The following is a 14,935-nucleotide window of genomic DNA, read 5'->3' as shown; positions in this document are numbered from 1 at the left end:
TCCTTCATGTGCTCACCACAACCATTGCTCATGGAGGAGCTTCTTTGCAAGGGCTCCAAGCTCCTCTGGGCTTTTGCTGGGGCCAATTAAAGCCTCATCAGACCTCACTTCCTATGTTCAAAAAAGTGGATCAGGCAGTATTGAGTCTTGCCACTCTAGGGCCAGTAACAGTAACTTCTTCAATCTCATCTTGGTTGTATTAATTCTGAAGAACTCAATCCCTGGGAGCCCCCTATCGGCCATCCTTACTAAAGGGAAATGAAAATAATGAAGCAAACTGCACTCATCTGTGGAATATAAAGTAACAGAATGGGAGACTAACACCCAAGAATCGTAGAGACAAGGACCAGGAGGTTTACTCCACAGCTTGGAAGCTGGCCTCAAATGCTGGGGGGGAAGGCAGCTCAGATAGAGAAGGGAGCACCAAGTAAATGCGGGTTGGGAGATGCGTGCCCAATGTAGACTATAGATCAAACACAATGGTCACTCATTGTCTCTATTGCAAACTACAACAACAACCAAAAGGAAAGAGAGAACAAAAGCGAATGCCCTGCCACAGAGGCAGGGTGGGGAAGTGGGGGTGGGGTGGGGGTGGTGACAGGGATCCTGGGACCATTGGTGGTGGAGAATGGGCACTGGTGGAGGGATGGGTACTCGATCATTGTATGACTGAAACGTTAACTACAAAAGTTTGTAAGTATGTAACTGTACCTCACAGTGATTCAATAATTAAAAAATGTAAAAAAGCAATAAATAAAATTAAATTAAAAAAGGAATGATCTCCACATGTTGAAGTTAAATCACCATTTGTGGTTTTTTTTAAACAGATTTGAAATGAGGCTAAATGATAAATAAAATACTTATGAATTATTAGAAAAACTAATGAGAGCACCTAAACCTACAAATGACAGACATGTCCATCAGAGGAAGAATGATTACTTAGACTGTTCTTTGACCAATCAGTTCTGAATGGTAGAACTCAAACAGTGTAAGTTATTTTAGTCCAAATTCTCTATGTATATACAGCAAATACATATTTTTTATTTTTATATATTTTTTAACAGACTTAGGAATTTTCTTGGGCTGGAGCAATAGCACAGAAGGTAGGGCATTTTCCTTGCATGTGGCTGATCAGGCCAACCTGGGTTCGATTCCTCTGCCCCTCTCAGAGAGCCTGGCAAGCTACCAAGAATATCTTGCCCATACAGGAAATCCTGGCAAGCTACCCGGTATGTATTCTATATGCCAAACACAGTAACAACAAGTCTCACAATGGACACGTTACTGGGCCTGCTCAAGCAAATTGATGAACAATGGGAGGACAGTGCTACAGTGTGTTTCAGTCATGCAGTGTTTGAGTACCCTCCACCAGTGTCCATTCTCTATCACCAATGTAAAAATACAATAAATTTAAAAAAGGAATGACCATCACATGTCGAAGTTAAATCAGCATTTGTGGGTTTCTTTAAAAACAGATTTGAAATGAGGCTATATGATAAATAAAATATTATGAATTATTAGAAAAACTAATGAGAGCACCTAAACCTACAAATAACAGACGTGTCCCTCCCACCACCCCCACCCTATGTCTCTGTGGCAGGTGCATTCTCTCTCTCTCTCTCTCTCTCTCTCTCTCTCTCTCTCTCTCTCTCTCTTTCTCTCCTCTATCCTCTCTCGGGTGTTATGGTTTGCAATAGAGTTAGTAAGCAGCCATCATGTTTGATCCATAGTCCAGTTTCCACACAAATCTCCCATCATGAGCGAGCCCTCCAAGCATCATTTACTTACTGGTCCCTTCTCTATCCCAGCTGCCTTTTCCCCCAGCACATAAGATCAGCTTCCAAGCTGTGGAGCAATCCTCTTGGCCCTTATCTCTACTATCCTTAGGTGTTAGTCTCCTATTATGCAGCAAATATATTGAAATTAAAACTTTCTGTCTTTTATCTTTTATTTATTTTAGTATTTGAACCAGGCTGAGAAGGGCTTAGGGGATAGTCCTTGTTCCATGCTCAGAAGTTCCATCCTGGAGTGTTACATAATTGAGAGAAATTGGTTAAACATACATATGCTCTAAGACAATACAAACCTGTGTGCAAGTGAAACCTTTACACTCTAGAGATAACAAACTAATTAGCAGGAGTGGACATGAGGCATTTGAAATGACATTTAGCACATCTTTCTATTGAAAGGGAGAAAAAGTTTGAAATAAAATTTTATTTTATTAGAAATAGAAATAAGGATACACAATGACCAAATTTGTAGTACTTTTACTACAGGCTGGAGCGATAGCACAGCGGTAGGGCGTTTGCCTTGCACGCAGCCAACATGGCTGACCCAAGTTCGATCCCTCCGCCCCTCTGGGAGAGCCTGGCAAGCTACCGAGAGTATCTTGCTCACACGGCAGAGCCTGGCAAGCCACCCGTGATGTATTCGATATGCCAGACACAGTAACAGTAACAGTTCTACAAATTCTACAAATTTGTAGAATTGTGAAAAAGAAGGGCTGGTGTAAAAGCACAGTGAGTGGGGCGTTTGCCATGCATGCGGCCAACCCGGGTTCGATTCCCAGCATCCCATGTGGTCCCCCGAGTACCACCAGGAGTGATTCCTGAGCGCAGAGCCAGGAGTAACCCCTTTGCATTGCCGGGTGTGATCCCCCCCCAAAAAAAAAGAATTATGAGAAAGAGATCATTTCTCCCCCATGTTCACAGAAAGTGAACACCTATGCAGTCACCCCGAAATCTAAAAGACCACCAGCTTTCCACACTGGGAGGGTGGGGGAAGGGTGAGCGTCAGAGAAGCCAAGGAAGGAAGAAGGAAGGGATCATCCTCCTGAACCTTTCTTGTGCCTACAGTCAGAGGGGTGCAATCTTGAGTGGGGGATATATAAAAGTGAGTGTTATCTGCTTCCTAATTATGTCTGTAATTGTAACAATATATTCATAAAAAATTCAGAACTTCTTTTGTTTTATCTTTTATTTATCTACTTTATTTTCGGTCGGCCCAGGATCTATTCCTTCGCCCCTCTCGGAGAGCTCGGCAAGCTACCCAGAGTATCTCACCCATAGAGCAAAGCCTGGCAAGCTCCCTGTGACCTCTTCAATATGCCAAAAACAGTAACATCAAGTCTCAAAATGGAGACGTTACTGGGCCCACTCGAGTAAATCGATGAACAATGGGAGGACACTGCAATGCAGTGCTCCTTTATTTTAGTATTTGGGCCTCACCTAGCTGGCCTTAGGGGAAAATGCTTGCTTCATGCTCAGAGAAAACCCCGAAAGGGTTACAAAATCGAGGAAAATTGGTTGAACATACATAATCGCTAAGAATATACAAACAGTGTCCAGGAACAAGCAGAACATTTCGGCACTAGAGAAAAGCAACTAGTGAGCCCGCACATGAATATTTTGCAATGTCTTAGAAAATAACTTTATGACGAAAGGAAATATGAAACTAAAAATGTCTGTACTTTAAATTTTCTTATTAAAAATAGACATAAAGATACAAAATAATTGGTTTTGCATTATAGTGTTACAAAATGGGAACATTTCTTCCGCCATCTTCCTTAAGTATCAACATCTGATGCAAAGAATTCCAAATTTAGAAAACCACCAGCTGTCCACATGAAGGAAGGGGGTAAGCCCAGAGTGTGCTCACCCCTCCTCTGCCCTCCCCGAGCCCACAGAGAGAGGGGCGCAGTCCGGCCCCACGCGGAAGTATGGCTTGAGCTCTTCAGCAAAGGACTCGGTGAACAAGTGCAGGTGAGACCTGTCGGCGGCGTTGTAGAAGGAAAGCTGGCCCAGCTCCCAATCCAGGTAAACGCCGATGGCCGTGGGTTGGTCCCTGAGAGCCAGAGGCACCGCCCCCGCACTCACGGCCAGGTAGTCGCTATCCTGCAGCTGCAGTGTCCAGCATCTCTTGGGACCCGCCAGGGGACGCGAGGTCTGGGCCGAAGGCGCGACGCTGCACACGCCCACGGCCCACTCGGGATTGGCGCCCACCTGCACCTCCCAGTAGTGGCGGCCAGAAGCGAAGCCCTCCCGGCCCAGGACCACCAGCTGGCCGGTGTCATCACAGGATTTGGTGCCCCCATCCCCTTTGGACCTCTTCCTCACGCAGGTCACCGACTGGAGGTCCTGGGACACTCGCAGGCTGGGGTGGGCCGTGTCGGGGTCCAGGCTGATGCTCTCTCGGAATCTCCGGATGATGCTGTTGAGCGCCGAGTGCAGAGGAGGGAGGCTGTAGGCCACGGGCCTAAAGCGCAGGGGCTGCACGGCCGGGAGCTGCAGGCCCGCACAGCGCTGCTGCAGGCCCCTCACGCCCCTCAGCACCATCTCCTCGGACATCACGCTCCGCTCCGCCACCTCCCGTCTGAGGTCTTCAAGCTCCCAGATGTGGTCCGAGTAGGCCTCCAGGTTGTCCCTGAGCTGCTGCTGCAGGCGTTTGTCCTCTTCTGTCAGTCTGCAGAGCGCGGCCTCGTGCTCACGCTCCACAAACTGGGTGAGCTGCTCAAATTCCGAGGCCAGCTGACTCCTGTGCTTTTCCATGTCTGCTCTCAGCTGCAGGAGGTTTCTGTCTTGGGCGACATCTCGCTTCTGCACCTCTGCCAGCTGCTTCTTCAGGGACTCGATGCAGTCGCTGAGCCTCTGTCTGTGATGAGCCGCTGCCTCAGCCACGGACCTGATGTGGTGGCCCTGGTGGGCAGGGCCCTGGGCACACAGAGGACACACCAGCTCCTGGTCATCCTCGCAGAAGAGGCTCACTCCCTGCCTGTGCTCCTCACAACTGCCCTCCTCTGCCGGTGCCATCTCGCTGCTCCCAGAGCTGTGCAGTAGCATCGCCAGGTCCACCAGCCTGCCCAGCTGGGCGTTGGCACTGACGCACATCTCCTGGCGGGACTGCCGGCACACGGGACAAGGGAATGTGTCCTTCAGGTCCTTCCATGACATGCGGATGCAGGAGTCACAGAAGCTGTGGCCGCAGTCGATGGTGACGGGGTCATTGATGTATTCCAGGCAGATGCGACAGATGAGGTCTGGCTGCATTTTGGCCAGGACTGCTGACACCTCCTCCATCCTCTGATGTGGGAAGGCCAGGTCGGGAGTGATTTTCCTCAGACAGTTGAAACCCTCAGGCTCTCTCCTGCCAGGAAAACAGTTACACACTCAGTCATTTGTCCTGATCTCCTCTATGGATGTGTCTCTCTGATGACCAGCACACTTCTAGACTCAAGGGCTTCTCCAAGTGTACTCTCCTAAGACCAATCGAACTGCTGGAGCCTAATGCATTAGGGTTCCCTTTTCAAATAATATTGCTTCATAGATGCCAACTCTCTGTGAATGGGAAAATGACCCCATTCACATCAGAGAAAAGGGATCTTAATTCTGGGACTCAGTAAAAAAAAAATAGATACCAGATAGTCAAATAGATGCCCCCTAGAACCTGCACCAAGTGCACACGAAGGATGCTGTGAAGTTAATTAAGCTCTGGCCCAGCAAGAAGCACATCCCCCACCCACTGTTTCATTTCTCTGCCCCACCTCTGCCCCACATAAGGCAACAATTGTGATGATCACTACTCACCTTGGTCCTGATTCTAGCCCTGCACAGTGCTCGGTGCTGTTGGTGAGCTGCTCTCCTTGCAGGATACAGACTTCAGGCTGGCACTGCTTGCCCTGCACTCAGCACAGCATTTATATACATCCTAGGGTAGGGCTCAGGAGAACCACCCTGCAATAGGGTGGGGCTCAACTCACGGGATTCTCAGAGGGCTGAGTTATTTCCCAGACCTGTATTTTGTCACAAGGAATGCCATGTTCAGGGAACTAGCTTTCAAGGGAAGCAAGCCCTTCTTCAATTGTCTTCATTTTCCACATCCCATCCTGGTTGAGGAAAAGTAGAAATGATAAATAAACTAGAAACTGAGCGCTGTTGGCATCAGAGAGATAGTGGAGGGTGTAAGGTGTTTGCCAGGTGTGATCCTTGAGCCCAGAGGCAGGCAAGTACCCCCAAGCACTGTAGGGTGTGTGTTCCCACCATAAAACAAATAAACAAAGAGGCAAATAAACAAATACTGAAGTGCCAGACTGCACAGCAGGCTTGTTTGTTTTGCTTAGTTTGGGGTCACAAAGAGCTGGGATCAGACTTACCTTGGGCTCTATGCTCAGGGGTTACTCCTGGCAGGGTTTGAAGTACCTACCAATTGTTTTCCAGCAGAATAAACTGGATCAGCTGTGGGGAAGACAGGAACCTTAGTCTCTATTATATTGCTGACCTCAGAATTTTTATTTAATTTTGTTTTGTCCTGAAATTCAATGTGTTAAACATCATCCCAGAGACTTTTGTGCTGTTTTTTTTTTTTCTGCCACATCTAGCAATGCTCATTGCTTATTCTTCATTTATCAGTCCTCGTGGACTTGGGGAACTCTTTGAGGTCCCAAGATTCAATCTGGGTAGGTCACATGCATGACAAGTATTATCAGTCCTTCCTAGTGATTTTTTTATTTTTTCCAGTAAGTCACCAATATTTTACAGTCATAATGCTTTGCATTTCTTCTTGATCAATAATATTTTAACACTCATTTACGTAAAAAAGTTTTCCCTCATGAAGATCTTTGTAAATCACAGTGTTTATCTAAAGTATAAGAGGAAATTTGGAAAAACTAAGGAAATAAATTTAAATAAATAGATTCTTGAAAGAGGGAAAAAATGAGTTGTCTGATACATGAGTAACTTGTTGAATTACTGCTAATAAACAATGCAAATATTTTTAACAATTTCCTTGGTAATCTGCAATTCTAATTAGCATTCACAATTAATAAAAATCAAAAATATCTGTTGAATAACTGCTAATAAACAATGCAAATATTTTCAACAATTTCCTTGGTAATCTGCAATTCTAATTAGCATTCCCAATTAATAAAAATAAAAAAAAAAATATCGCGTGCTAGTGTAGCCCAATGGCATCTGCTCACTCCAGGAATATGAAGAGCCTCAAACCGATTTGACCATCTCATAGGTGAGTGGCCACTCCATCTTTTGAAGTCCTGTGGAATCCATTTGGTAACGGCTCTAGTCCAGCGGTCCCATGCATGGTACCATGTCCATTATCCCTGGCCTTTCGAGGGTGATCTTTGGTCTCAGATATCAGGTTCGGCTTTCCAGAGATTTTATTTAGACTTGAAGCATTCCATGGGCACATAGAGCCTTTTGGTTATCACAAAATTGATGATTATTTGGTTTCTCTTCAGCTTCTTCTGACATTTTGACATTTCTATTAAAAGGCAGTTTACACAAAGTATTTCACAATGCCTTTTCAGCAGTTCTCATTGTGCGGGGGGAGGAATTCTAAACAATATGGTGCATCTTTTGTCGAAATAATGAATGTAATCAATGTAGAGAAGAATTAAGTAGAAATCATCTGCCTTACAGGCATTGGGAGGGGTATATTGGGCTTCTTGGTGGTGAAAAGTGAGTACTGGTGAAGGGAAAGGTGTTTGATCATTGTATTACTTAGACTTAAACCTGAAAGCTTTGTAACTTTTCCCACAGTGATTCAATAAATAAATATAAGAAGAAAAATAAATAAAATTATGGGAAAAAATAAAAATAACTTCTCCCTATAGGAAATAATATTACAACTAGGGAAATAACAAATTATAAATGTGTAGTCACTAAAAGATAATCATCCAATATTCAAATAAATATACTTTGTGTTTTATATCCAACCTTTAGTTAAGCAGTGTGCATTATTTCCCCAAAATAATTTTACTGTGCATTCAATTCTGTTTGGTTTCCATATCAGGCAAGAAGTTAAAAAGAATCATACTTTCCTAAAAAAAAAAGGCAGTTTACATAGAAAATGTTCAGGAAACAAAACAAAGTTCTTTTGAAATTCCACAGAGGGTAGGGCGTTCGCCTTACAAGTGGCCAACATGGCCGACCCGAGTTCGATTCCTCCTCCCCTCTCGGAGAGCCCGGCAAGCTACCGAGAGTATTCAATATGCCAAACACAGTAACAACAAAGTCTCCAATGGAGACGTTACTGGGCCCGCTCGAGCAAATCGACGATCAACGGGAGGGCCTTTACCTTTACCTTTACAAGTTATTTCCTAACGTATTTTTCAGGCTTCACAAATGTGCTCTTAGCGTCTATAATTTTCCTACTAGTTTCCTTTCTTAGAAATTCTTGAGTTTAGTATGTTACAAACTCCGTGCTTTTCTCACATTGAAAAGAAAGTTCTTATTTTTTCTTGTTTTTCCTTTTTGTTACAACATGAAGAAAAAAGATATAGAAGATGAACATAAATTCATTTTCACATTCAAAACAGAACTGAAGATGTCCTAGGGACTAAGGCCAGGTTCACAAAGGAAGGGTTAATGCTGCCCTGGGGAATGTTCTGGAGACTGTGCATGGACCACAGAAAAGTAAGCACTTTAGGCTTCAACCACTGCTGAGGGGGTGGGGAACAGGAATGGGTACGGGAGTTCTTCTGATTTCTGCAATTACGAGGACAGAGAAGCCTATAGGATGTCAGAAAAAGTTACAACAATATTAAAAGAAAAACCCTCAGAATTTAAAGGGGTGGGTAGAGCAGTCAGGTAAGCAGGAAATTTGACGGGCAGTATGACTAATGAGGTGGGAATAATGATGAAGAGCTTCTAGCAAGGAAATTGGATGTTGAACACAATCACAGAAATGCAAAAGGGTAGGTCAAGGCTAGTTCTGCTGATATTCAGATTATGTCTTAGTTGTAAATGGCCAGTGAGAACTCTTAAGGAAATTTCAGTCAAAATATTCTGTACTTGATTTGGCATTTTTATCTGTTTTTAGAAGATTCATATTACATTATATTTGTTTTGTGTTTGTCCTGCGTGTTAGATATCCAGGTTGAAATATCCATTCTAAATATAAGAGTTCTCTGTTGAGTGCATTGAATTAAACTTTCAACATTTATAAAATGCCTATGAAGTACAAAATGTTCAGGAGAGTTTTCTAGATTCCTCATGGATCAAGCTTAAAGTGAAACAATTCTAAAGATAGGGAGATTATTTTCTTGTTATCATAATGAAATATATGTATGTACATATATATATATATATATCCCTGCGCTATCGTTAGAGTGGATGGGTAGGATGGTGACAAGTAATTTTCAAATACTTGCAGACCTACACACAAGACAGTGTTTTGAAAGCCCCGTTTTTTCTGCCTGCAAGGAATATTACTCTGAAGCTCACAAACACATAAAGCTCAAGTGCTCACACTGTTATATTATAACTAGGAAAGCAGACTCTGGGGCTTTCTAAGAGATAGTACAGAGGGTGAGACACTCCACCTAGCTAACCTGGTCAATCCCTGGCTCCACACATAGCAACACCAGTGGAATCCTTAAGCCTAGAATCATTAGTAATCCCAGACCATCACCAGATGGGGCCCCTGCTGCAACCGGCGCTGTGGGGCCGAGCCAGGGGAGGGCTGTCAGGGTGAAATCAGCACTCGAGTCACACAGGGTTCCGTCATTCAGGAGATGGCATGAATGCGTGCGTGCGTTTATTCAGAATACAGGTACAGACTTCAGTATGTTTCCACAGCCCACCCAAAAGAAAGGAAAGTGGATGGGACGTGGGAAAGTGGATGGGACAATGAACAGAGCCATGCACCAGTTGGTCAGCCACCTGGTGACCCTTTCGACATAATGCTATTGGTCAGAACGACCTGCTTTGATATAGCTTTGACATATCTGCAAAGATTGTGCTGTTACTCATACATCATTTATAAATCATTTACAAGGGTGCATTTTCCCCAAACTGAAACCTCCTGTACTGGGAAGTTGCCCAGCTTTGAGCAGGACAAAGGGGGAATGAAAAATCAAGCATTCTTTTACTTGGTCAGTAGGCAACATCTCACCCCTTTTTTCCAATTATGGCATGCCAGGACCCCTGTCTTAGGTCGTCCGTCGCCCCGCCGTGGTACCCGTCCTTTGGGAGAATGCCTTAGCCCCTGTCTTGGCTGTGCGCGACGGTGACGGAAGTTGCCCGTCATTGGGTATCCTGGGCAAGGGCATATTTCCTTAACTGTGAGGAGGCACAGGGGAAGGTTCGTGACATTTCTACCAGACCATGCAGGACCCAGTGTGGTTTGACCAGAATGGAGCGTGGCTCAGAAAAGAGGGGCAGGGATAGGGTAGAGGGGTGATGGGGATCTCTTCGTTCAGTGATCCGGGGTTTCTGTACGGGTCCGGTCCGCACTCCTTCTCCTCCTGCGTTTTCCAGTACCAGTCACGGGATCAGGTCACTGCAACAGATAAACAAAGAGGCTTCCCAGGCCCATTAGAAATACCTCTCTGAATAGGACTGCTCTTTGCTAGTTTCTCTCAGCTGCATAAAGTAATTTGAGTGATCTGCCGATCACGCTGCCAATCTGGTCTCTGACAAATCAGACAAGTCGACTCAGGATGCAGGGCCCAAATGTAAGCATCAGTAATAGTATGATCAGAGGGCCTGCTATAGTAGATATCAGGGTGGTGAACCAGGGGGATTGTTTGAACCAAGACTCGAACCACCCTTCCTGAGCCTCTCTCTCCTTTTTACGCCGTTCCAGGCCTTCTCTCAGCTTAGCCATGGAATCCCGGACTACCCCCATGTGGTCGGCGTAAAAGCAGCACTCTTCTCCCAGCGCTGCGCACAGCCCTCCGTTTTTAAGGAAGAGCAAGTCGAGCCCCCTCCTATTTTGCAAGACTACCTCGGACAGGGAGGTCAAGGACTTTTCAAGATGGCTAATAGATTTTTCTATACGGTCCAGGTCCTCATCAATAGCTGCTCTTAGAGAAGATAGGCCAGAATGTTGGGTTGCCAGAGCAGCGATGCCAGTGCCGGCACCTGCCAGGCCTATGCCAAACAGAGTGGTGATGGTTAGTGCAGATATGGGTTCCCTGCGGTTCCTACGCAGGACATCAGGGGAATTGGACCAGTAGTCAAGGAGTACCTCAGCAGGGTGTTATATAATTTTTGGGATAACAATAACCATAAGACAAAATTCTTGGGAGGCATTAAATACTGAGCCTGCCAAGTGGGGAGTTAATCCTGAATGTGAACAGGCCCACCAAGCTCCAATTGTTGGTGAGATCCAGGCGGAGTTACTCCACCCTGGGGACTCCACATTCTGTGCACACAACTCCTTCTTGTTTTGAGGGACTGTAACTACACATGTCCCTTGGCCGCTAATTTGGGTCATGGTCAGTCACTGGAGGCGGGCCTTCCACTCCCCAGGGGCTCTGTAATTAACATTGTATGAGGCATTAATACCCATGGCCTCATAAAACGGTGGCGTGGGACTATAGCACAGCCAGCAGGCTTCAGTCAGGTTTGGGGCAGTAGCATTCAGAGTCTGATATGTGGCTTCGATAAGACTCCTGAGGGGGTTAATGATTGGGCCAAGACTGGGTTTTGGGATGGATGGGCTTAAGAGGGGGGTTTGTGTATTGACCTGACCAGGCGCTCTGGTTCCCAAATGGGTTTTTATGCATTAGTTGGATATACACAGACTGCACCTCTGACTCTGGCAAGTATCGCTGCCGGTGGTTGCCAGGTTCCTGAGGACAGATCCTTCCATTTCACCATTGCTTTAAGGGGAGCCGGAGTAGCGAAGTGACGTTGGGCTGCACTGCGGCCCGAATCATCGAGGAGCAAAAAATTTAAAATGAATACGGTTGTGGATAGGAGTGCTTGTGGCCCTTGACAGCCTTGGTAGATCTCACCCTCTTTTGTTTTAGAAATATAAGTTTTGAGATGTCGGTGCGCTTGCTCTATGATAGCCTGTCCTTGGGGGTTATAGGGAATGCCTGTTGTATGTGCAATATCCCAGGTTTCACAAAAGAAATGAAAGGCGCGGCTTGTATAGGCCGGTCCATTGTCAGTTTTAATTTGCCTGGGATTTCCCATCTATGAGAAAGCGGTGGTAAGGTGATCTATAACATGTTTCGTTTTTTCCCCGGCATGTAGTGAGCTAAAAATCATGCCAAGTGTGTGTCTATTGAGACATGGAGATAATGCCGGTTACCCAATGAATTAGTGTGGGTCACATCCATTTGCCAAATATCATTTGCTCTCAGTCCTCTAGGATTGACTCCTAGGGATGGGGAATGTATATAAGGAGCGCAAGCGGGACAGACAGTGGTTATGGAGAGAGCTTCGGCTTTGGAACAACCCATATGAAAACGAAGAGACTGGGCATTAAGGTGGAATTTTTTATGTAGCTGTATGGCCTTATCATATTCTAGGAATGTCATTATTAAGCAGGTAGCTTTATCTGCTCATTCATTACCTTCTGCAAGGGGTCTCGGGAGGCCAGAGTGTCCTCTAATATGACCCACAAAGAGGGGGTCCTTTCTAGCCCAAATCAACAGTTGCAATGTTTGTAATTGAGATAAAATTTTTGAGCCCTCACCTATGTGGAGTGCTGTTTCTAATTGGGGGGAAGATATTGGCAACATACACACTATCAGTGTAAATATTGAGGGGCTCATTAGGGAATGTCTGCAAGGCCAATAATACAGCAGATACTTCTGCAAATTGCGCCGAGGTTTCAGCAAACTGTATGGCGTGAACATCCTGCCCATCAACCACTATGGCTAGACAGCTTTTAGAGCCATCGGTAAAGAGGGTCCGTGCGCCCGGAAAGGGGGTGGTCTTAATGATTCGGGGGAAGATAATAGGGCAAATCTTGAAGCTTTGCAGGAGTTTATGTTTGGGATATAATTTGGCCTTTAAAGGAGCAGACAAAAAGGCACCAGGAATCATCATATTGTATCAGATTATTAATCATTTCTTTGGAATAGGGAACGAGCAATATGTCCATATCCTTAGCAAAGAGTGCACACCCTATGGTTCTGGCCTTCCAGAGTAATTGAGAAACTAAGGTGGGATAGAGAATCACCGTTCGGGTGGGGGAAGCCGAGAGGTGGACCCAATATAATGGACCAGTCTGCCAGAAAACTCCAGTTGTGGCAAACTCTTAAGGAAGCACTATAAATTGTAGTGGTAGATTGTAATCAATATGGTGTATTTGCATTTCTTCTAAGGCATCCTCTGCTTTTCTAAGAGCCTCAGGCCTCTTTTCAATTGTGCCTCAGGGGTCAAATGATGAGGTGAGGAGGGGTCAGAATCCCCCTTCAGTAGTTCAAAAGGAGGTTTGAGCTCTCCCGTGGGCAGGGAGAAGGATGGTCGGAGCCATTGGAGTTCTCCCAAAAACTGTTGCCTTTGTTGTAGAGTCTTTAAATGGGAGGTGGCAAACTGTATTTTTTGAGGTGCTATTCCCACCTTGTTTATGGTGTGTCCTAAGTATCTGTATGGGTGAGAGAGCTGTACCTTGTCCGGGGAGATTACAAGTCCTGCTGATTCCAGGGTGACCCGGACATGATCATAGAGTTGAAGTAACAGGTCTTTGGTGGGGCAGGCGGCTAAGACGTCATCCATATAATGAATCAAAAGTGCGTTGGGGAAACGAGCCCGGACTGGAGCTAAAACTGCTGCAACATATATCTGACACATAGTGGGACTATTTAGTCATGCCCTGGGGAAGGACTACCCATTGGTAGCGCTGATAGGGCTCCTGAAAATTGGGGGAAGGTAGAGAGAAGGCAAATCTTTGACAATCTTTAGGAGCTAATGGAATATTGAAAAAACAATCTTTAAGATCTATCACTAACAATTGCCAGGACTTTGGTATAGCGGAAGGATGGGGGAGCCCTGGCTGCAGGGCCCCCATTGGATGCATGGTGGCATTGACTGCTCTGAGATCTTGCAATAATCCCCACCCACCTGTCCTTTTCTTTATAACAAAGATTGGGATATTCCAGGGAGATGTGAATGGGGTAATGTGCCCCTTTTCTAATTGCTTGGACACTAGGGCATATGCGGCCTGTAATTTCTCTTTAGGTAGGGGCCACTGCTCCACCCAGATTGGATCATCTGATTTCCAGGTAATGGGGGTGGGGGGAGGACGCTCGACAGTGGCCCCGATTAAAAAGACTTATATTCCAGCCCAGGGTTTGTGGCCCCTTCCAGTTCTTCCACGGGCATGAGAGTTATGGGGTCCCCTTGCCCCGGGGCTGGGTAATCACTAGTAATATGGGCTACAGTCTGGAAAGAAACTAGGGGGGTCTGGAGGTGGCCAGGCAGTGTGACTAGAACTGCGCCCATGGCCGAGAATATATCTCGCCCCCAAAGATTGGTGGGGAGGTCTGGAACCAGAGAGTAGCTGCTTTTCTTCTGTGCCTAGATCGGGGGCAAGAGGAGTCTGGCTCCCACATTCAGAAATCACGGGGACTTCGGCATATTCTAGTTCAGCTATATCATCGCCAGCGTCCCCCTGCAGAGAGTGCCCTGTTTCCTCCTCCTGGATTTCCCGGAAGGTATTTTGGAGGTCACACAGCTGTTCCTGCACCTGGACAGGGGTGGTTGACAGCGCTTCTTTAACCAATTTCCAGAGGGAGAATGTAGTGACGGGAACCCTATCCGACCCCCTATCTCTGAGGGCTCTCTGTAGATCGATCTTAACCTGTTCCCAGTCACAGATTTTGAATTCTCCCCCTATCAGGAACCAAGGGCTGACTTCCCCTATTACTGTAATGAACTCGAATGCGGTCCTAAACTTAAGAGCCGTTCCCTGCTGTTTCAGTAACTCAGTCAACTCGGTGGCCAGCCGAGTTTTTGAGTCAGAATTTCCCATTGTGCACCACAAACTGTTTAATCCCCCGCTTATATGCGGTTTTTCCCCTGCCTATATGCAGGCTCTCCCCCTGCCTATGCGCAGGTGAGCCCTGTCCGGTTCTCCCTCGTACCTGATCTCGGTGGAACCTCCACTTGCCGCGTCCAACGCTGCGGGGCCGAGCCAGGGGAGGGACGTCAGGGTGAAATCAGCACTCGAGTCACACAGG

At 46.0% G+C, this 14,935-nt stretch overlaps 1 protein-coding gene across 1 annotated transcript; it reads right to left on the bottom strand.

Annotated features, from left to right (window-relative positions):
* Positions 1-3,653: 3,653 nt before the first annotated feature.
* LOC130028128 (tripartite motif-containing protein 75-like) lies at positions 3,654-5,075 on the bottom strand. Its single transcript, XM_056118847.1, has one exon. The coding sequence runs from the start codon at positions 5,073-5,075 to the stop codon at positions 3,654-3,656; it is 1,422 nt and encodes a 473-aa protein (XP_055974822.1).
* Between the last annotated feature and the right edge of the window lie 9,860 nt (positions 5,076-14,935).

Source organism: Sorex fumeus, unplaced genomic scaffold, assembly GCF_029834395.1.
Source record: "Sorex fumeus unplaced genomic scaffold, SorFum_2.1 ptg000039l, whole genome shotgun sequence".
In the NCBI taxonomy this organism is placed as follows: Eukaryota; Metazoa; Chordata; class Mammalia; order Eulipotyphla; family Soricidae; genus Sorex; species Sorex fumeus.
Note: the sequence above shows the minus strand (reverse complement) of the source record. Positions and strands in the feature narration are given on the sequence as shown.

Excerpts from the sequence above, each read along its gene's own strand:
- LOC130028128 (XM_056118847.1), bottom strand. The coding sequence starts at position 5,075 with ATGGAGGAGGTGTCAGCAGTCCTGGCCAAAATGCAGCCAGACCTCATC.